This window comes from Vanacampus margaritifer, chromosome 17, assembly GCF_051991255.1.
Source record: "Vanacampus margaritifer isolate UIUO_Vmar chromosome 17, RoL_Vmar_1.0, whole genome shotgun sequence".
In the NCBI taxonomy this organism is placed as follows: Eukaryota; Metazoa; Chordata; class Actinopteri; order Syngnathiformes; family Syngnathidae; genus Vanacampus; species Vanacampus margaritifer.
Window position 1 is genome coordinate 10959386 of NC_135448.1, and position 21913 is coordinate 10981298.

At 41.7% G+C, this 21913-nt stretch overlaps 3 protein-coding genes and 1 long non-coding RNA gene across 10 annotated transcripts in view; all 4 read left to right on the plus strand.

The window, feature by feature from the left end:
- LOC144037852 (uncharacterized) overlaps positions 1–1343 on the plus strand; it is a 52389-nt gene extending 51046 nt beyond the window's left edge. For all 4 annotated transcript variants that reach the window (XR_013289089.1, XR_013289091.1, XR_013289088.1 and 1 more), the window contains one exon: positions 845–1343. This is a non-coding gene — a long non-coding RNA (uncharacterized LOC144037852). The remainder of the gene's footprint in view (positions 1–844) is intronic.
- Positions 1344–5291: 3948 nt separating this feature from the next.
- nfe2l3 (nfe2 like bZIP transcription factor 3) lies at positions 5292–13174 on the plus strand. Its single transcript, XM_077549107.1, has 5 exons — positions 5292–6227; positions 8475–8555; positions 9134–9256; positions 9323–9782; positions 11154–13174. Exons 1-5 carry the CDS (start codon positions 5742–5744, stop codon positions 11912–11914), a joined length of 1911 nt encoding a protein of 636 aa, XP_077405233.1. The 5' UTR covers positions 5292–5741; the 3' UTR covers positions 11915–13174.
- Positions 13175–13593: 419 nt separating this feature from the next.
- On the plus strand, positions 13594–16491 carry cbx3a (chromobox homolog 3a (HP1 gamma homolog, Drosophila)). 2 transcript variants are annotated; one of them, XM_077549561.1, is made up of 5 exons: positions 13594–13758; positions 14328–14493; positions 14707–14863; positions 15148–15242; positions 15966–16491. In XM_077549561.1, the coding sequence occupies exons 2-5, from the start codon at positions 14336–14338 to the stop codon at positions 16090–16092; spliced, it is 537 nt and encodes a 178-aa protein (XP_077405687.1). In that variant the 5' UTR covers positions 13594–13758; positions 14328–14335; the 3' UTR covers positions 16093–16491. The 2 variants fall into 2 exon arrangements, with proteins under 2 accessions (XP_077405687.1, XP_077405688.1); XM_077549562.1 differs by lacking the exon at positions 13594–13758 and adding an exon at positions 13825–13954.
- Positions 16492–17888: 1397 nt separating this feature from the next.
- Positions 17889–21906, plus strand: snx10a (sorting nexin 10a). Of its 3 annotated transcripts, none has more exons than XR_013288891.1 (10): positions 17889–18148; positions 19552–19701; positions 19902–19946; positions 20022–20108; positions 20183–20283; positions 20364–20462; positions 20540–20734; positions 20804–20959; positions 21604–21690; positions 21780–21906. XR_013288891.1 is itself a non-coding variant. In XM_077548891.1 (8 exons), the coding sequence occupies exons 3-8, from the start codon at positions 19911–19913 to the stop codon at positions 20922–20924; spliced, it is 639 nt and encodes a 212-aa protein (XP_077405017.1). In that variant the 5' UTR covers positions 17889–18148; positions 19552–19701; positions 19902–19910; the 3' UTR covers positions 20925–21260. The 3 variants fall into 3 exon arrangements, 1 of the variants encoding a protein (XP_077405017.1); XR_013288890.1 differs by having other exon boundaries at positions 21644–21690; XM_077548891.1 differs by lacking the exons at positions 21604–21690; positions 21780–21906 and having other exon boundaries at positions 20804–21260.
- The last annotated feature ends 7 nt before the right edge of the window (positions 21907–21913 follow it).

Genomic DNA, 21913 nt, shown 5'->3' on the forward strand with positions numbered 1-21913 from the left:
CATTAATCATTCAATGTTGAAAAAATATTGGAGTGATTTGTGGTCCACTTTTTCGCCCAAATAAAATAGTAACAAATCGTCATTGCTATGCACCGACATGCCCTCTTTTGATTTAATTTCTGAAGAAAATTAATAAACGGATACATTTTTTCATTTGTCATTGCAGCTCATATTGAGCGAATGGAACATGCGCTCAACCAGGTTAAACAACCAATTTATTTTTCCTTTTCTTTTTTTGATGACGTGGTGCTCGACCTCACAGAGCTCAACTGTATTTCTGTCATGTTCCCAAGACCGTGCTGTGTCAATAGTAGACACATTATCTCTAATGGCATGAGTAGACGGGAGGGGAGGCCGAGAGACACCGACGGTGTGGGCGAACGCTATCTCTATCGATTACCTAAAGAGGACCTCCACTCCACCCTCTCATGTCCAGACATCCCGTGTAATAAGGACCACTCTTCTTCACTAGCTACTCATCTTCTCCCCTCACCCTGGATAGAAAGCCTTTTAATCAGCTCCCAGGGGAACGCATGGATATGATATGGGCGAATAAGGAGGGACAGGGCGAAGAGTCCATTAGTAGCAGACACAATAGCTACAGCTATGACAGAAAAAGGCCTCCTCAAACAGATTAATACACACAATGGCCACATGCAATATTGCACATTTTTGGCCTCTCCCTTCCTCGTTGAAGTACACATTTCAGACGTTCTTATTAAAGGCCATCGGTATTTATGCGTGCACATATGTGAGTCCGCAGTGGTAACATTCTAATTTGCCAGCACACATTCGTGCACGGCTGTTTTTCTTCAGTAACGGCCATTTTGTTCTGTTTATGTAGGGCCGTTCTGTTTTCTTTTCCAAGAAGGGACGGCTGCCAGTCTCGGCAAGCCACACCGACTTTATCAAGGCGGCCATCTCAGACTCTGACATCGAATCCAGGACTGCCTCTCGAGATGAAAAAAAAGAAAGAAAGAAAGGATCTTGTCAGCGCCTCGTCTCGCTGTTGGCCTCGCCATGGCCTCTTGATTCTTCGGAGGTGGGCGGAGGATACATGCAAAAATACTAAAAAGTATAGATGTTAAAAAAAAAATCAATTTTGTAGTGTCCAGTCGTGCTTGGAGAAGTTAAACAGCACACACCGCAAGCAATCCACATTCAGGTCAAATGTCCTGCTGCAAGGCTGAGTGGTCGCTCCAATAGCAGCGCAGTGGCGACACCTAGTGTTTGAGTCTTAACTACAAAACCACAGCGATGATAAATGTCTTTGTTACTAAACGGTGGATAAATTATGGTCGCCTTTCATCAATTGTGTGGCAATAAAACAGAAGTTATTTTAATATTATTTTATATTCACTTATTAAATAATACAGACACACTGCAAACTAGACTAAGCCGAGAAACATTCTGCTTGTATTATGCTTATTAAAACAAAAGCATATAATGAAAGGGAGATTAAAGAAATTAAAATCCAAGCGCATTTTGATTCATTTAACTTCTCGCAGGTGACAAGCCAAGTGTCAAACTACCCACTTCCACTGTGGGGCGCCAGAGAATCAACCCGCAGAGGCAGCGCTATCACACTCTTTCTCATTGGCTGATGCAATGTGTGGGAGTTTTAGGTGATAAGCCAATAGAGAAGACGGATTTTATTGGCCGTGTGTGATTGGCTAAAGGTACCTGTCAATCAAACAGCAAATGGTTCTGGAGGGAGAAAGGCAGTCAGTGTGATGTTTTCCTCTCTGGAGCACGGAGCTCCTCTCTCTGTCGCGCGCGCACACGCGCGTGCGCACACACACTCACACGCACGCACTTATCCCTTAGTTACTGTTAAAAATACATATATTACGAAATTTAACATGTATTTTAGATTTCCTAAAAAAAAAATCCTGATACTGTATCCACAAAAAATAATTGCTTATTGACCTGTAAAATAACCGTTGTAAAAATAATTTAGATCAAATTGAATGGTCTTAATTATTTTTCTTTTTATTTTATTTTTTGTGAAATGAGAGAAACAGCTAGTTAATATATATATATATCATAAGCATTTCATAGGTCATGGGTTTTGTTACTCTAATACCCACATAAGTATTTTATTTTTCTTAATGTTATTTTGAATTATGCCATTATAAATGCAATTAGGTTTTTTTCCCCCCCGGTTTTTTAAACGTGCATATCGATGCATTATATCAGTACTGCACATTCCCAATTTATGAAACATCTAGAAGAGTGAAGTAATCGTTTAATCTCATTTAAGCAGACTCCAATCAATGCCAGTACTGCCTGCTCAGACGTTTAGTGTGACTATTAAATCAAGTCGGCGACCAATCAATAGACTCGTCGTCAAATTGAATAGTTTTCATGCACTGTCTATTAAGCGTGGAAAACTGACTCATTCCAAAGCTTGATAAATATGGATATGATTTGAACTGTTGAAGGACAAACATAAAACATATCACTGACATAGTCAAAGGTGGGTTGATTTAAAATATAACTTGATGTACAAAAATATATAAATAAAAAAAATCATGAAGCAAATCTTCATTTATTTATAATTAAAGAAATAGTGCCGTGCAACTACTACAAGTTCCTGAGTTTTCCCATGAGCCCTTGAAAAACAACGCGCATGCGTGCAAATTCTCTGAGGTCACATGATATTCCACCAATCAGCTAGGAGCTTAGAGCAGCGTGTGGACATGATTTAAGAGCCGCCTTCTCTCCCAATAAATCTGTCAGAACTTCACAAAGATGATTTAACTATACTTCACATCGTTATGAAAAAAAACTTGTGGATTAATCAGGTGACTGTTAATATTGTGTCCGATCAACTGGAGTAGATTATCACCCACGTGGGGTTTCCCCCCTTTTTTTGTTTTTCTTTTCTTTTTTCAAGCGATGATTTGGAGGATTTCTAGACGATGGATTTGTTGGACGATGAATTCGACGATTACTTTTTGGGATAGACGCTTTTTAAACTATTTAAGGGACTGGTGACATGCATGAATAGTTTAACATTTTACGTTCACACTCTAATATCAAATAGGCTGTATACGTGTTGTTGTTTAAAAGAAAATGATTTTAAGTTTTAGACTACCACCTAAATAGAACGATTGCTACATTTGTATCAACCAGACGGCATTTATATATGCTGACTTTTGAATTTTTATTAATGTATTGCTTAATTTGTTGTGAATGGGTTAGTGCGTGCGTTTTTTTAAATGGAATGATGCACGCAATCAAATATATTTCCTCTGAAGTAAAATTAAAATACAAATACGTCAAAACAGTAAAAGTATGTGTTTGGGCTATTACTATTATTATGCGATCGTCTGAAAAGTATTGTCAAATTAGTGCTGCATTACTACGTTTGGACAGCAGGTGTCAGAGTTGAGCCGCTTCGGTATTGTACATTATTTCTAGCCTGCAGCACAGACAGAAAGTTGTAGCTGGAAGCAAGGTGGTTTAAAACTAATACAAACTAGTAATAAAGTGCATAAATCTTATGTTTTTATTAGTTTAATAACATGTTTACTTCATTAAACATGTAGCTGGGAGCTAGATAGTTTATAGCGAATACAAATAAAGTGCATATATTTTACTTTGTTGTTGATTAGTTTAATAAAATGTTTAGTTAATATGTTCATGGTGACATTTTGTTGCACATTATTAGTTTATGACTATAGTCGGCCAGTTTCCAAGATACATTGCAATGTGGAGCAGTTAAACTTTCAAACCGGATACTAACTATACAAAGTGGTCATGGGCTGTGTTCACAATCATTCCCAATACACTTCTCAAACCTTTTAAAGCAACTGACAATCGGGCAAGGCAACTGTGTTTTCAAGGTTAACTCGTGTAAATTGCACAACTCACACCGTTTCTTTGAAGCTTTTCATGTATTTACCATTATGCACTTTTTTTTTTTCAGTAGGCCAGAGCCATTTGCTCTGTCTTTATCATTATTGATAAATGACATAAAATGACCCATTTCCAAACAGTTGAGAATAAGTGATGGTTGTGAACACAGCCCATCTCTTCACTGAAAAACATGAACTACACAGCGCTGCGCTGATGGAAATGAGCTACCGAAATGGTGAGCTTCCAAGTACATAAAGTCATTTTAAAATGCCACCTCAATATATTAATAATTTCATATATTAAATTAGTGAGTTACATTTCACCCACCTAGTCGTTTTTGTGCTTGTACTTGGTGTGCTGCTAAACAGACCTACCTTTTAATTGCAATTGACAATAAAGTACAGTATGTATATTGTATTCTATTGTGTTCTTTATTGTATAGTTTGCTCATTTCCTCAGGTTTACAGTTCATACACAATTACAGTTTAATGACTTTATTGTTGATGACTATCCTTATTAACATTTACCAGGAATACTTGCACTGTGGTTGGGCAATAAAGTGTTTATTATGCGTGGAACTATTGTATTTTCAATCTATAACGCTCACAGTAGAAAAGGTCAACAAATACGAACCTTTGAACTATAGTTGGGCAATGAGTTTGAACAAAGCAGATTACATCAAAATGGTCCATAGGATGCTTGGCCAAATGAGACAAATACTATATTTGAAAGCAGGTCTGCCTAAAGAGTATTGAGGTTTGGGGTTCACATTTCGTCTATCACCTTCCTGTATGGCGTTTGCATGCCCCCGCTGTACTTGTGTGTTTTTTTCCCGCATGTACATTTGGCTTCCTCCCACATTCCAAAAGCTTTAGGTTTAGACTCTAAATTGTCTATAGGTGCGCTCGTGAATGGTTGTTTGCGATTGATTGGTGACCAGTCAAGGGGGTACCGACTGTACTCTGGCTTGGGCTCCGGCACACCTGCACCCAAATGAGGATGTAGAAAATAAACGGATGAATGAATGTGGAAGCAAAATACATGTTGCATAAGGTGTTTTTGATGGCGCCAGTAAACAAGTTTACCAAGTTCTCATACTGTCATTTTAACGTTTACCAGCAGGCTAAACATAGAACAAATGCAGGTCAGTAGCACGAACTGTCCCAGACAGACACATGATTCCAGCAAGTGAAACCAAACTACACTGTTGACAAAATCTGAGAGAGAAATTTAAACTACGCCGCGTGACGTTGGAAATGAAGCCCTAACTAAACGTGATAGCATATTAGACGTTAGAATAAATCGATGTTATGCCCAAAAGCCGTATAAATGTTGTTTCTTGTTTTAATGTAAATATTTGTAGTTTTGCGACGCGAGACCAGGAAGTTTCCAACGAAAGAAGAATGTCATTGGGTAGAAGTATGACAGACAGCCGCACTGTCCAATCAGCTGTTGCTGTAGTCAACGTTACTACCCAATCTTTCGTCGTGATGCAAATTTTGTCGAAGTTCTTTCTGTGGAGCACTCTTTGGTTATCCGCATTGAGCTTCATCGACATCCCACTTTACGTAACATTAATGACGTCTTTAGGCTTTGATCATTAAAACGACAAGCGATCTACTACAAGGGATTGAAAGGTAGCGTGTTTCGCTATGTTTGTTTCAAGAGGTTTACGGTAATTGGTCATAAAGTTGGTAGCTTAGCACCTAGCATAGCGTTTGCTAACCGACGAGTTCGCCGGTACAGGCGGACCTCTTTGTCTGACAGGGGAAGGCGTGCTCTTTGTTAAGGCTTTTCCCTTTGTCCACTCGGGGGGAAAAAGAGGAACTGTTAGGCCAGCGTTACATATTTATCCGCAGTGACAACGTATTTAGAAAATGCAAGTCGCGAAAAAATACTTCACAGAAGGCCTGATTCAGTTGACCATCTTGCTCAGTTTGATTGGAGTTCGCGTGGACATCGACAGCTACTTAAGTGGCTACTACTCGCCTCTGATTGAGATTAACTTGGGTCCTAGCTCAGCCTACACCCAGACACCCTTCCACAATTTAAGAGACACTCTCGGGGGACACACCGTGCACCCCAAATGCCCCGAATTGGACTATTTCTTCGCTAGCCGCAGGCTTCTAGAGGAGGTTCGAACTCTGGGCTCTCCGCGGTTCCCCACGCAGTTGAACACATGGCTGGTGCACCAAGTGTCGCCCAGTGACAAGTCTGACGGCGGACAGCCTTCGACTAGCAGCAGCAGTAGCAGCACAGACACCGAACCGGACCCAGAAAGCTACCAGGCCGGCGATGACAGGAACCAAGAGCTTCAGCGAACATCTCCATCGGGGCCTTGTGTCAACAGGGTAGTAACAGAGGCAAGTGTGTTGCGTGATGTTGCATAAATTGCAATAATGTAACTAGATGCGGTTATGTAAGTACTGCTAGTAGTGAAGTAGAAGTGTACATACTTGTGTTATTAAATGCGAGTCAAGGAATGTACAGAAGTAAAATTCTATACGATATGTTACAGTGAATACCTCTGTGGATTTTATTTTGGAACTTATATAAAAATAATACTGACAAGCATTAAAAGTAAGACTTTGGCACCATTTTGCGGCATCTTTGTGCCAAAGAACTATATCGAAGTGAGTTGAGGAGTTTCCCTTTGGCAAAAAAAGAAGAAGTGTTTTGCCGCCACCTTGTGGCATCTATAGGCAAAAATATATATTTTGGGAGCTGTCAATTGCGAAATGTCACAAATCTCCATCTGGACCTTGTGTCAGCAGAGTTTTAAGAGCAAAGTGTGAATATGTGACAGTTTCATAATGCGTATTAAAAGATAGAAGCAGCTAATGTTCAGAACATGGCATTTGCAGAAATATACAGTATTAAAAATGATGTATTCACATATTAAAGGATTAAAAAATAAACAAGCATGTAACTCTTTGGTATAAAGAAATTTAAGTATTACTTTGTTGCCACTTGCCACTGCCGGCTTATGAGCCTTTATGGGGGAGGTCTCAATTGGGGGTTTTCAGAAGGACCAGGGAGGGAACACTTTTGATAGCTTGGCAACATGCAAACAACAAAAATATTGACCGCCATGACCTCTCTACTTAACGAGGCTATTTTGACAAAAGGAGTAGAAAGTACAGAATACTAGATGAAAGTCAATGCGGTTAAATAAGCAGGGCATGCTATTAATCTGCCTGTGAAGTTAGCAAGTGTGTTAAATAAGAACGTCCCTCCCACAATCCACCAAGTGTGTTGAAATCAGGAACTGGAAACAATACAGTTTAAGTACCAACATGCGCAGGGCAAGTCTGAGAAGTGGATATTTTTGATGAGCACCCAACTGGTCTAGCTAGTGATGTCATCTCTTTAACAAGTAAGCACGTGCTTGCCAGTCTCGATTTAACAAAAGCCGCACAAGACTATTAAGTGAAACATGGCCACATGAAATTCAATGTCACTTCGCCCATGCCGCTTATACCTTGCAAATGTGTCGGGCAGAACAATACATTTTTCAACAACTATATGTACGAAAGTACAATTAATCTGTGTATCCACCAAGACTAGCTTTGTGTTCAAGTAAAGAAACCCGGATGTCACAAAACAAAAAAAAGAGTCTTTTCTAACTGTAAGCCTTGGCTAATAAAAAAGTTTGTCGCAATGTGTGGATTCATCTTGTGCTGAGCAGACAGCGCCTAACGAGTCTAGCTAGCTAGCTAGCTAGCTGGCTGGCGATCTGATCCATAACATAAATAAGTTCTTGTCATTCTTTACTCAACAAGGTCCAAACCAGAATGAACTAAAAGAGCAATTTTTTTTATCAAATGACATTAGCATCACGTGGCGCTATTGCGACGCTCAAATCGTTTAGCTTCACATTCCATGCCGTGAAAACGCTTCAGTATGAATCGATCCAAGTGATCCGGAGTCGAGGAGAGGCCCAGCTGCCTGCTGGATTTGTTCTGTCTTGAGGGCAGTTGGTGGCGCCCGCCAATTGTATAACCATATCTCCTTTCTCCAGATGAAACCGCCGTCTGTGGGTTATGAGAGGTGGAGATGCGGGGCTTAGACCGCCACCCTGCCGGCTGGCATAAAAGCACACGGATGTTGCCGCATTTATGGCCAAATGTCTTTTTTACTGTCATCTAACATGCCCAGTCATACTTAATCATAATCATAAGATAGCGGCTATTATTGACTGTATAGTCAACAATGTGCTTTTTGAACAAGTGACCTTATCACGTCGGAACATAAAATAACAATTTCTATTTCTATTAAAATTGCTGCGTGGTTATCCAAAAACTCTTAATCATCACTTTACAGAATTGCAATTTGTCCCAAAGGGCCCATCTGCAGTCTTTTACCCGTAAAAGTAAAAGTGAAGTTTCAGTTCCATCTGGCGTCACAACAGCTGCTAATGAAAACAAACATCTCTTGTCATCATTCCTTTCATTTGCGAGAAGAAAAAAAACAAAAGTTCGACACAACTAATTTGGCAAACAAATATGCAGTTTGGCTGACCCCTTCCAGCGCTTGTATTTTGAATCCTTTTAATCTCTCCTTTTCCTAATCTTGGCTCCTCACCATCTGTCTCTGCGTGTCCCCGCCAGGAGGACGATGTTGTCGTTAAAGAGGAGGAAGAATCCGCTGCGGTCACTCAGCTGGCACTCAGTTCCACTTTGGAGCAAGAGGTATGGACCTCGATGTCACTTTTGCCACTTTTCTATCTCGACGCAGCTCATATAAACAGTGTCAATATATTGTCCCCTCAAACAACAAAAGTGAGTCGACCTCTAAGTGAAATTGGCCGTGTCAATATTTTGTATGGCCGTCATCATTTTCCAGCAGTATAGATTTGTTTAGCAGCCGCCGTTTCAGCGTTTAGACTTGTCAAAATGAATCGATTCTCAAATGAATCGACAACTATATTGGAGCCATTTTTTAATTTTTTGATTTCAGCATATCAAGAAAAAAAATTCACTGATTTCTGTCGTCCTTCATGAAAAAACACTATTATGTGTGTTTAATCAAAATTTACAAACATCTGTTTTTACAATGACTGAACCATAGCACAACATCAACCCCCTTTTTTTCCCCATCATTATAAAAATACAAATTACAAAATAACCACCAATCACTGATTAATAAACAATAATCAGGGGGAAAAAGCTTTTGTAATGCACAACACTACTTGATTTAAGTAGCGACCGTGTAATTGTAGCAATGAAGCATTCAATCTTTTAAGCAACCATTTGTCATCTGCCTGTAGAGCGCGCTTGACGGCATCACCGCGCTGTGCGAGTCACCGCATCAGCCGGCACCGCCGCCGCCCGCCACCGACTTTGACCAGCACTGGAGCCGTTTCCTCTCGATGCCCGTCACTAACCTCGACGTAAGTAGTCATGCGTCGCTCAGCTCCTATTTTGGATGCTTTTTAGTAAGTCCAAACGTTTTGTAGGACTTGGACTCACTCGTCACCGAGCGCCTGTCGGACCTGGACATCGACAGCGGCAGCAACGGCGGCATCAGCCTGGACGCCACTTTGCTGGACGCCATGGTAACCGGCGGCGGAGCGTTTGATGGCAGGCAGCAGAGGCCGTTATTCCGACAGGACTCCACCGGGTCCACCCGCTCGGACGCTTCGCCGGGGCTGGCGCTGGGGCTGGCCGCGCTCCCTTTCGCCTCTGTGTGTAACTTAAGTGGCGGCGGCGGCGGCGGGTCATTGGCGAGCGCGCTGGGCGACTGCCTGGACGAGGCGGTCTTTGATCAGATCAATCAACTGGGCTTGGAGGGCTTGGAAAGCATCGACTCGCAGCTGATGGACTCTTTGGGAAGCATAAACCCGGACGTCCTGGAGGATTTGGACTCTGACTCTGGGCTCTCTCTGGAGAGCAGCTCTGGAGGTCCGGTCTCCCCAGGTGGGTTCTTTCGTACTTGATCAGACCAGATGTGTTCTTGAGCATTAAAGGGATACTTGACTGACTTGCTGTCGACTGAAGATGACATCACCGGTGCTGAGGAAGTAGTTAGCGACCAATCATGGCTCAGTTTGCTGACCAAAGCCAGAAAACAGGTGAGCCATGATTGGTCGTTACCTACTTCCTCAGCACCGGTGATGTCATCTTCAGTCGACAGTAAGTGGAAAAAATTGTGTTTAAAGTTATGAACTCATTCACTCCCAACCATTTTCACTGAAGCAACCCCCCTTCGCTCCCGGCTGTTTTACTGGATTTGGACTTGATTTTGCAAGGTTCACAGAATAAAAACATGGAACCTACCAAAATTTCCGTGTAGCAGAAATGTAGAATATAAGTTTTATCATTATTCACAAAACAGTTTAAAACAGTGGGGGAAAACAGCTTGTTGCAACTTGGCCCTGTTTGATCTCTTATACTCTGCTGCCACCCGCTGGCCGTTTTTGTAATGACTATCATTGCTTCAACCGTTGTCTTGAGTTCAGAGTCTGAGGTATGCTCTAGCATAAAAAAAACATGAAAAAAATAAATAAATATGTTTTTGGGAACATGGTAATATTTAAAATAGAACGTATTTATATGTTTTTGAGAGTTAACTGTAGAAGAAAAATAAAGACGTTATCAATTCTGGACAAATGAACTTTTTACTGCTGAAAATGGCTCAACGAGTCAAGTATCCCTTTAAATTTCACTTTGGTTTGCAACATATATTGTCACCTGAAGCAGTTCAGAATAGATGTTTATCTAATAACTATGCTGTTGAAATTACATAATTTATAGTTCCTTTTTTTTTTTTAACGCACCATTAATGACCGCCCCTTACTTGGAAAGCCTGTACTGGGGAAATTCCACTCGCAATGCAGAAGACACGTCTATGTCAAAATTTAGCAGTAATAATAATGCATATATTTGTGGAGACTGGGGTCAAGTTGTATTCTACAATTTTCAAATTGAGCAGAATTTCACAAGTTACTTCATGTTGAAGATTAGATAGCTGTTAATATGAAATGAAAGCTGTCACCAATGTCTGACAAATGTAATTGCGCCATCTAGTGGCAGAAAAAATGACCAACGCAAATCAATATCACATTCATTTTTTTACAGTCCAGTACATATTTTCAATAATAACTCAATAAAAGATGCAGCCATATATCTATTAGTTTAAAAATGGTTCCACTTTTATTTGAACAAGAGTATGAAAACTCTGCTCTGATCAACCAATCGGGATGTCATCGATGCTATCAGTTTGGGCAAGCTAATAAAGGCTAATAAAATCTGTGAACTAATCATCAAAATGAACATTTGCTCGTTCAGGTTCATCCGAGATGTCATCAAGTTCGTGCGAAGACGAGTGCGGCGCAACGGGCTACAGCAGCGAGGTGGATTCCCTCCCCTCCAAAGGCCTTTTGGACCGCGCCGCCACGTGGCCCCACGCGGATCTCGGCGAGAACGTGTGGCACGACCACAGCTACTCGTCTCCCGCCTTCTTGAACCCGCCGCCCGTCGCTCTCCCCCACAAAGGCATCAAGGAGGAGCCCCTGAGCGAGGACGAAGAGCCCAGCCTGTCGGCGCGGGAGCTGAATCGGGACGAGCTTCGCGCCCGCGCCATGTCCATCCCCTTCTCGGTCCTGCAGATCGTCAACATGCCCGTGGAGGAGTTCCTGGAGATCGTCGACGGCCACGGCTTCTCCGCCGAACAGGTGACCCTCCTCAGGGACATCCGGCGGCGGGGCAAGAACAAGCTGGCGGCGCAGAACTGCCGCAAGCGCAAACTGGACGCCATCACGGGGCTCCAGGACGAGGTGGACCGGCTCCACGCCCACCGGGAGCGCTTGCTGAGGGAGAAGCAGGTGACGGCCAAGACCATGGGCGCCGTGGGCCAGCAGATCCAGCAGCTCACCAGAGACGTCCTGGCCCGCCTGAGGGACGAGTCGGGACAGCCCCTGAACCCGGACCGATTCACCCTGCAGTGCGGGGCCAACGGGAGGGTGGTCGTGCAGCCCGTGCGAAGGCCCGCCGTCTCGGCGTCGAGCAGCAACAAAACGGACAAGAGGAAGAAGAGCAAAAAGCAGTGATGCCGCATTTCTCAAAGCTGATCTTTTCTTGCCTTTCTCCGGCTGCGGGTTCGCCTCGGCGAGGTCTGCGCGGGCGCGCGTCGAACCGCTTGCTGCCGGGAGTCGAAAACTGCCAAAAAAGGAGAAACTCACAAAAAGTTATTCAAAAGAAAATAAAAAAAAAAACGACTTGCGGGGGGAAATGTAGCTTACACACTGGACGTCCTTCCGCTTCTTTGAGGCGGACACGCGGCGCGGAAAGGAACGTTTGTATGGAATCGTACGCGATGCAACCACTCGCTTTTTGTGCCTGCAGACATCAAAATGAATCACAAATGAATTTGGGCTGACAGATGTAGCTGATCGGGGCATGTTTACGCATCAGCGTGGCCAGCCAGCAAAAAGATTCTGCTGAAGACCGGTTTCTTATCACGTCTCCTCTCAGCGTACTACGATACAAGCAGGTGATTAACGGCTGTATTTATTCAACCATTTTGAAGTTCATAAAACGCTCACGCGCATCTAAAGCTGTCAATGGCAAGTGTCTTTTTTATTTCTATTACAGCAACCGGATCCTAAAGCGGTCAAAGGAACGGGGGATTACATATCTGATGTTTACAGATTTATTTCAGATTTTTGGGGATGCGTGCCGAATTCGAGTTGAAGACGAGAGCTTGTGTTTGTCTTGATGACGTCTACAGTATACCAATGATGAACCTGACAAGGCCTTACGTTGCGTCGGATGGTTTATGTACATGATCCACAATTTGACATCAATTGGGTTTAAAGCACAATTTGTTTTAATTGGGAGATTCGGCAAGATTATTTTCTACCTCACACTTGAGTTTGTTGCAAAAATGGAAACATATTTTAAGTGCACTGTAATGATCACTCCATTATAGGTAAATTGGCCCTGTATGGACCTAAACCATCCCATTAAGGATACAATACAATCATGTTTTATGCTTGGGACCGTTTGAAAAGTAGTTGAGGTTGCTGTGTTTTCTGCATTCTGCAAAGTCTTCAAAAAGATAACGTAAGAGACATGCACGGAGTAGTTTATGAAGTATTTTCTTTTCTAGGTTCTCACATTTTTATTTATCTGGTTTGACCAAGTGTTTACTTTTTATTTCGTATTAATGCCCCTTCCCCACTTTCCATCATTGCCGGGCAGATGTTTTTTGATTGCATGGTGTTGTTGGATGTGACAGTATGTTTTCTGCTTGGGGACTAAAAGATGCTTTCTGACATGATTCTTTCTGATTAAAAATATAAACAATGCATGTGTTTAGTATTTTTGTGAACTTGTTCAGCGTGTCACATATTGCAGCTGTTGAATGTGGAATGTGTTTTTTTTTTTTTATATCTACTTAACAGCAATGCGTCAACAATTACGATACTCTAAATAAACAGTGCTATCTAAGTGGCGTCAGGCCAAAAAAAATTAAGGAAACCCCCGAAAAAAAGCATGTTTGTTCAACCATTAAGATTTTAGAAATAAATAAATTTATACCTTTACCACATTGTGGCCCGATGCCACTGTACTTCTAGGTACATTATTTAACGTAAACAATTTCGTTAGTTTACCATTTTGTAGATGGATAGTTATTTGAAGCAAATATTAACGGCATTATTAACTCATCCATATCTGTTTTCGGGCCATTTTGAGTAAACGACTCACTTTCCGGAAGTTAAAAAAAAAAACGAAGAGCGACTCGTTTTTTTCCTTCCAGGCTTCCGTAGAAGGCCAAAAGCTAGCTTTTTGGCGCCTGTGCTATTTGGGATAAAGAAGCCGACCGCGTGCTCGCCATCAAGCCAAGCTGACCACCAAGCTGAGGCGAGTCGTTTTTAGTTGAGTCTCAAAGGTGAGTGTTCACAGTTGAAACTACTGGACTTAAATTCTTGCAATGCTCTTTTTAGAAAAGGGTTGTTTGTGCTAATTGCAAGGCTCGCGTTAGTGCGCGCGCGCTAACCGTCCAAGTTAGCGTTTCGTGTACGTTCGTAGTCGTTTGTTAACGGAACTTTTGGGTTCATTCGGCCACCGAAAAAGCCCATTCGTGAGTGCGTGGAGCCTTTTAACTTTTGCACTAACTTGTCGTCGGCTTTATTTCGGTTCTAGAGCAAACTTAACGCCGAGCGCGCCAACGTAGTCCTTCTGTTATCCACAACGATAAAAATCCAAATCCGCAAACTTTGGGTCTTTATTAATGATGCAACAGTTGCCTTACGAGCATCTTTCTTGCAGAAAGTTGTTCTATCTTGTACAAAATGGACATGTTATCCCGTAGCTCTCATAAGTGTGATGCAGGCTCCCTTTATCTCAGGGGGTCTGTAGGATCAGCTGGTCTGGACTAACAAATTGTTGTGGTGATTCAGTTTGATTTTAAGTGTAAAAGTGCTTGAAGTCTTACTGTGTATTATCTGTTTTTAATAGAGCACAGCATGGGCAAGAAGCAGAATACCAAGAGTAGAAAGGATTCACAGGAGGGGGGGCAGGGCACACAAGAGGAACCTGAGGAATTTGTGGTGGAAAAAGTTCTGGACCAGCGTATTGTGAATGGGAAGGTGGAGTTCTTCCTCAAGTGGAAAGGATTTTCAGAGTGAGTTGCCTCGGGACAGACCCCCGATCCCACCCCCCGCTGTGGTCAAAGAGTTTCCCTGTTATGGGATTGTCCATTTCTGTCGTTGCATGAAGACCCTGCATGTTTGCACTCAATTAGGTGTAAAGTAGTCTTTGTAAATGCATTTTCACTGTACTTGTATGCTTTTAATTTTCATTTAAAAAAAAAAAAACTTCACTTCTGCTCATCCAGAGTTGACAACACCTGGGAGCCGGAAGAGAACTTGGATTGTCCGGAGCTTATCAACGCTTTTCTGGAAGCCCAGAAGAACATTAAGGAGAAACCGGCATCTCTGAAGAGAAAGGCGTCTGGAGACGACTCTGAAATGGATGCGAAGAAGAAAGATGCCGTGAGTAGTTCCGAATGCCTCGCCAGAATCTGCACGACGCCGCCCAAGTCCGTAATGTGTTAAGAAATGACATACAGTGTATCAACAGTATCTCATAAAGAAAGTTCACCCTTCACATTTGTGTTAGCTTATCGTTTCGCGGGACAACACTGAAGGAAGGACACATTTTGCTACAGCGTACTCATAATTGCGCACCTGTGATGACTCTTCAGTTCAATAAACAAGAAACACAAATCATTAAATGTTCCTTTTTACCTACTATACTGTACTCTCCACATTTCCAGCCTGAGAAACCCAGAGGCTTTGCGAGGAAACTTGATCCAGAAAGAATTATCGGGGCAACAGACAGCAGTGGAGAGCTGATGTTCTTGATGAAATGGTACGTCAGTCAATATGTGATAGAATCTTTATTGTCCTTTATTGTTACTGGGTGCCGATATCCGCCTTATTGTGAGGTATTGTGTACACACGGAGGCTGCCGATACCAGCCAGCAATAGATACATACGTAAGGCACAAAAAAAAAAATAATCTGGCATGGACTAAGTCTTCCTCAGAAGGGCTTAAATAGGGAAATAAATTTGATGCAATTATTTTTAAAAAGTTCGGAAAAGGAAAAATATTTGTTAGCGTAATATTACGATTATTCTAAAAATCATGTTTTATAAATAAGAACATGAATTTATTTCCTTATCCAAATCATGCTTTATGTAGAATCAAAGGGCAGTTTGTGTGAGAGCAAACATCCCGCCTCGATTACCTGATTGACAGCTAATCTGTCCAATCTGTTGCCCCGTGACCCTTCTCCGGTCCTTCATCAAGATTATGGTTACAATGAACAAATATTTTGTTGATAAATCAAATAACGTAAAAAAAAAAAAAAGGACATATCAAATTAACAGTGCTGTAAATAATAATTATGAGTCAGTTTCTGGTTTGGCCTATAACGTGTTGGAAAATAGGCCAAAATGTCAGTTGATAATCAAAATCAAAAGTTAAATTTTGATAGAACACAATCAGTTTATCACGGAGGATGTTCTGGAAGATAATTATTTAGCAAGCTGCGCAGTTGTTGACGCATATTCCTCCCATCTGTCGCCGCAGGAAAGACTCGGATGAAGCCGACCTGGTCCCGGCCCGCGAGGCCAACAGCAAGTGCCCTCAAGTGGTCATCGCCTTCTATGAGGAGAGGCTAACATGGCACTCGTGTCCAGAAGATGAAGCTCAGTAGTTTGGTGGGCCGCCTCCTCGAACCACCCAGGCCCCGTTTTCCTCAGGACTGACTCTCCTTTGTTGGCCTGGCCTTCTAGTTTTAGGTGTTGTGTGGCTTTTCTTTATTTTTTGCCCCCCCCCCCCCCCATTTGTTCCATCTGCATAGATGATGTCAATTGTTCCATGATGTTCTCAAAAAGTCTTCAGTTTTGAAGAAGCTTTGTTGGCGGGAGCTGCTGCCCCCCCCCCCCCCCCCCCGACCCTCATCCCAAAGTTGCATATGGTTCCGCGAGTCTTACGATGTCAGCCAAAGTTTTGTTGGTTATCTCGTTGTTTTCCCTCTCTTGTTTTGTTATCACCGTAGTGTTTTTTTTGTAAATATTGCTTTGATTCAAATAAAAGTTTGTTTTGGACCAAATTTCAGCTCAAATATTGTCAACTGGCTGCCCCGCGCCAATAAAGTGTTTGAGGCTCTAAGAAGTTACTTGCTATTGGATAAATAAAATGTTTGTTTTATTTTAGGCTCATCTGTCAAACTAGTTTTCGTACAATGGCAGCTATTTTACAGGAGACAATTTGTGTCTTGATTGAGTCGGACCTTATCAGTGAAGCACTGTCATCACTTGTATACAGATTTCTTCAAATTGTTAAAATAAATGAATGGTGACCGCGGTACCAAAACACAATTAAATTGTTAAATAGTCCAGTTATATGCTGCAATAGCCAATATTGTATTAAATGGGGATTTATATTTTTTTGTATGCAGAATTGTGAAACTCCACAGCATCACATTTATGGTTATTTAGGAAAGGAATATAGGACACATCTGTCAGTACTAGCATGCTGTTAAAGAAATATTTAGAAAATTTGTACACAACAGTTTAACCAACCACTGGAAACCCCGCAACTCCACCCACCACAAGACCCCACTGTATGCAAATTTCCTGAGCTGGGGTTTGTAAACTACTTAGATGACTTTACTGTTGAGCTTCCCTTCCTGGTTGGACACGCTGGATGTTGATTTGAATAGCTTGACCAGTGTTGGTAAGTGCCTTCATTTAGTTTTTTTTATTTGGAGGGGTGGCCTTGACACATTTTTGGGGGGAAGGGGGGAGACAAAGTGGCAGAAGTGTGAATTTATAAATGTCAATGACATGAGTGAAATGATAATCATGTTGCTTATTTAAAGGTTTCTAAAGGTGAACTGTAAAAATGACATTAAAATATTGCTAATTTTGTGTATTTGGACATGACATTTCTGATTTATTTTAATGGCTGCATTCAAAGGTGTTTTTTGCAGCAAGCCCCCCCCCCCCCCTAATTATCCACCGTGACTAAATAATATAGTCTATGAAATTGTTAAAAGTGCATTATTGCATATTATAACATTGTGGGAGGGGGAGTCAAATTATAGCAGAGGATATAATTGATTGATATAATTGTCCATCTCTGGGGCGGCCATTTTGGCCACTTGATCTCGACAGGAAATTACATCACAGTGCCATAAGAGCTCAGCTTGGGAATGTCACATAACCAAACCCAGAAAAACGTGAGCTATCGTGATGATTTAAAAAAATATATATATTTGTTTTACTTGACTACTACTTTTTCCCCCCAAACAAAGTACAGCGTGGGGTAGTGTTGCTGACTGATTATGTGCCCTTGAGTCAAAATCACCATAACTTCAATTATCATAATGCTGTTTGCACTAGTATTATGGAGCCATTTATTCAAATGAGTTTACAACAAATGGTCGCGTAGGACGAGGTTAAAGTTCATGTGAGGCGATAGTCCCCGCCCCCCTGCGACCTGACCAGGTGATATCGTTTACTGTCATCTAATCCCCAAACAGTGGGCAGCAGGAACGACAGGTGTGCACTCGCACGCCGTTGGCGAGTCACATATTTTTTTTTGTATTAACACCAGCACTGTCGTGTTTTTTTTTTTTTTAAGTCTTATCCTGCGTCGAATATTATTATCATTATTTTTTTAAATAGCGTGAACAAGGAAATTGACGAGGTTGCCATGAGTGTTTGATTCAGTCCCGAGAAGCTGATAGAAGCAACAAGCGAAAGGTAAGCACAATACTTCACTAATTATATAATCTTAATGTGTGTTCTCATTATTTTTTTCAAAACAGATTAGCCTCAACTTCATGTTGACGTTAAAATGCTTTCAGTCTTCTAAGAAAAATCCGGAACAAAAAAAAGACAGGATGTTAGTTTTCTGTTCAACTAATAGTAGTCCAGCTACAAACACAAATCTAATTAGAGTGATTTTATTTAAATGCATCCAAACATCAAGACTGGACGCTTAGATCACAGGTGTCAATTAAGGCCCATCATAAATAATTATACGGATATTGATAGCAATTTTTGTTACTGAACTCATTTTAACCAGTAGAAAATGTTTTTATATTTCTCTTCTCAGTCAGCCTTCATTGTTGTATGTGACAATATACTAAATAGATAAAATTGGTAAGACATTTTTTTGCAGTCATAACAGCCATTAACTACAATGTGGCTTGTGACAAATATTTGACACCCCTTGTTTAGATTGCAAACAATGTGTGGAATGTATTGATTGTGTAAAAGTCATAAGGTAAATGTTTAAGTATTGGGGAAATAATCATCACCCCGGGAGACCCGCAGCAAATGTTTAGTCCACGTAATAGTCTAGCAAATGTTTTGCAAGGGCAGGCGTTCATGTGACCTCTAGCAGAGGTCCACTGCGATGGAGCCTTTCTTTGGTCACAGCATAATCTGCCTTCATCGATTTGATTCTGCTTGATTTTGCTAGTTATTGTCCAAAAAATAAAAAGAAGTCACATGATTATCTAAGAAAAAATAGAAGTGTCACGTTTTGATGTCAATTGATGCGTGTAGTTTTTCTTGGGAGGAATGAAATTTTCCCCTGGAACTGTTTCACTATAATAGATGCATTTATTCTGCGGGTTTGGCCAGAATTAGTGCTGATTGTGTGCAAAAGAGGCTTTATTGTTTCTAATCCTGTTTTGGTGTTGTGAGCTCAAATCCACCTCCTGTGCCCTTTTTTATTGGCCTTTATGCTTATATCAGCTGGAAAGGCGCACTTCCCGAGTCCTTAAGATGTGCAAATACCTCAGCTGAACCTCTTACGATTGTAATTGTTGAATTCATTTGGCCTTCAGGGGGCTTAATTCAATTTTTAATAGCGCCTCTTATTAAATGTATGTGTGCAGATGGCAACAGTTTTTTTTGTTTGTTTGTCGATATTAGCTGAAAAATGAGGAAGAATCAGGAATCTGATTGGTTAAAAAAAAAAAACATTTCTATTGCTAATATAGTTCTGATTGGATTGACGTGGTTACACATAGAGGCTGAAATCTGATTGGACGAGATGTCCAAGCTAAGGTATTGACATTCAAAAAGTTTTCCTCTTCAAACTAATCCACCAGGAATGTATTTCACTTTCCCCGCCTTCTCTGCCACAACTTTAGGCACTACTGGAAGGGATTCTTCCGGGATCCTCCGCAGCTCCATCATCATCATCACCGCCATCTTGATGTCGTAGACATTTTCAAACGGCTCCCTTTGAAAAGCGTCTGAGGAGAGTGGGGGGAAAAAAAAATAAAAAATCTACAGAGCAAGTAAGCAAATTTAACGGAGTGAAAAGTTGAGCCCTTTTCACACTGTATTTAGCAAAAGTCATTTATTGCGTATGCGGCAAGGGGCGGTGCACCACCAATGGATTTTACGTTGTCGTGCAACTCTTTCATACTGAGTGCAGTGTGAAAAGGGCTTATAACATCTTTTATGCAACTTTTTACAATATGTTGTCATCATGTAGGTTTCTAGCATGGACGACAGTATGTTTGACAATCTTGTCAAAACGGTAAGTAACCAGAACGATTCAAAGATCCTCATCGCATCCCATAGAAGCATTTATTTCCCAAATTTTTTTTTAAAGGAGTTTATCAGCGTCTTTGTTGGAAATCCAAGGCTCCAAAACGCCGACCACTGGCACACGCACGTCGACTACGAAATCTGTCTTCACGTGAGTAGCATCGCATGCTAAGTATGTCGTCGTGGGGTTTTTGAACGTTTGCTAATGTTGTCGGCCTCCCGTAGACGAATAGCATGTGCTTTCGCAAGAAGGCTTCGGCGGTGAGGCGACGTTACCGAGAATTTGTTTGGCTGCGACGTTGTCTGGAGCAAAACGCCCTAATCATGTACGTTGGCACGTCTTTTATTAGATTGAAGTCGAATCTGCTGTGTTGGAATAAGTGGATTTGTTCCCGTCTTCCTCCAGAGAAGTCCCGAAGCTGCCCCCTTGGAATCCGTTCTTCAGCATGAAGAACGTAGAGCAGGTTCGACAAAGGATGAAGGGCCTGCAGGAGTTTTTACAAATGTGAGTTTTCTCCCCCAACTAAATGACATCACGCCTCACGGACGACGGCATTGATCACGTTTCATTTCCTTCCTTAGCGTTCTTCACACGCCGCTGTTGTTATCCGACAGTCGACTCCATCTGTTCCTCCAGTCCGACCTCAGCATCAAAAAGATGCAGAGGTGCGCCGTGGGCAAGACCAGGTACACGGTGGCCGAGGCCATCCAGCGGTTCGACGGCGGTTGCGTCACCGCGTTGGAAGACGAGGCGTCGCGCGACTCCGATTGCGAGAGGTACGTGTTCGTCGGAGTCCTGAAAATGAGCCGCCGGACGATGCTTCACCGTGACCCGTCTCCCATCAGCACCTCGTCGTCGGGCTTGGGCTTGAGCGTGGACAGCACCCTTCATGGAAGCTCCCTCCACTTTTTCGAGTCATCCCACGCAGAATTGTGCAGTTTTGATTTAGTCGTCCACAAAAGTTAATCTGGACTGACCGATAGCGAAGCCTCCAAAAACAGGTTTTTGTTGTCATTATTCGTAATTATTTTAAAATAAGATTTAGGGCCTTATTTTTTTTTTTTGTCAAATGCCATTTATTTCTTTGTGTGTACTAAAAGAATATTTCATGTTTTTTAAAAAAATGTATAGTAAATCTACATTTATAAATTCTTAATTGTAACCTATGTTATATTTTTATAGTCTCTGAAAGCCGAGTTATTGTTTTGGAAGCGTAGAAGTTTTTTAGAGGAAAATGTATGAGAATACTTTTAGGGTCTGTTTAAAGGAGAAATAAACTGTTTTTGAAGAAAACGTCTCCAATTCCTGTGCTGATTGTTTCTGCTAACATGAGCTGTGCACAACGCAGCCCAGTAGAGGGAGTAGAGACATCAGAAGAACCCTTTGCACTCACTCCTACTCTATGCCTGCAGTCTGAAATGTATTCAGAATTTTCGGATAGACTTCCTAAGGGATGATTTTAATGCTTATTTTAGCTTGCAGTGGTCATATTTTACAGCACAGCCACCTAAATATTACACTCATATTTCAGTAACTAATAATTCTACACTGCTGCACTCACCTTTTTTTGTGCATGACCGATAGTGGGGTTGTACTCCCACAGGTGTTGATCAACTTTTAAAACATTAAAATCCTGTAAATTTAGATGCGCCACATCAACAAACATTCTACTTGTTTGGCTCCAGGCTGGTGAGCAAAGGAAGACGACATCCTCCATTTGACAGCTTTCCAGGTAGGAGATGACAGCAAATTAATTACTTTAACACACAATCGTGGGGAATCATTTGCAAGAAACACGACAGTGTGTGTGTGTGTCTGTAGGGCCAGAGGTAGAGTGGACCGCTCCGTAAATTGAAAGCTGATGACACAAGCGAAGGCTCATTAAAGGAGACGGCAGTTGTCCCACCTCAACCCTCCCATCAACAGCTGGACTGACGTAAACCGGGCCTGTTCCG

Excerpts from the sequence above, each read along its gene's own strand:
- cbx3a (XM_077549561.1), top strand. The coding sequence starts at position 14,336 with ATGGGCAAGAAGCAGAATACCAAGAGTAGAAAGGATTCACAGGAGGGG. Across the intron at positions 14,864-15,147 it reads ATGCGAAGAAGAAAGATGCC|CCTGAGAAACCCAGAGGCTT; the intron begins GTGAGTAGTTCC and ends CCACATTTCCAG. Across the intron at positions 15,243-15,965 it reads CTGATGTTCTTGATGAAATG|GAAAGACTCGGATGAAGCCG; the intron begins GTACGTCAGTCA and ends CTGTCGCCGCAG.
- snx10a (XM_077548891.1), top strand. The coding sequence starts at position 19,911 with ATGGACGACAGTATGTTTGACAATCTTGTCAAAACG. Across the intron at positions 19,947-20,021 it reads TTGACAATCTTGTCAAAACG|GAGTTTATCAGCGTCTTTGT; the intron begins GTAAGTAACCAG and ends TTTTTTTTAAAG. Across the intron at positions 20,109-20,182 it reads ACTACGAAATCTGTCTTCAC|ACGAATAGCATGTGCTTTCG; the intron begins GTGAGTAGCATC and ends GGCCTCCCGTAG.
- nfe2l3 (XM_077549107.1), top strand. The coding sequence starts at position 5,742 with ATGCAAGTCGCGAAAAAATACTTCACAGAAGGCCTGATTCAGTTGACC. Across the intron at positions 6,228-8,474 it reads TCAACAGGGTAGTAACAGAG|GAGGACGATGTTGTCGTTAA; the intron begins GCAAGTGTGTTG and ends TGTCCCCGCCAG. Across the intron at positions 9,783-11,153 it reads TGGAGGTCCGGTCTCCCCAG|GTTCATCCGAGATGTCATCA; the intron begins GTGGGTTCTTTC and ends TTGCTCGTTCAG.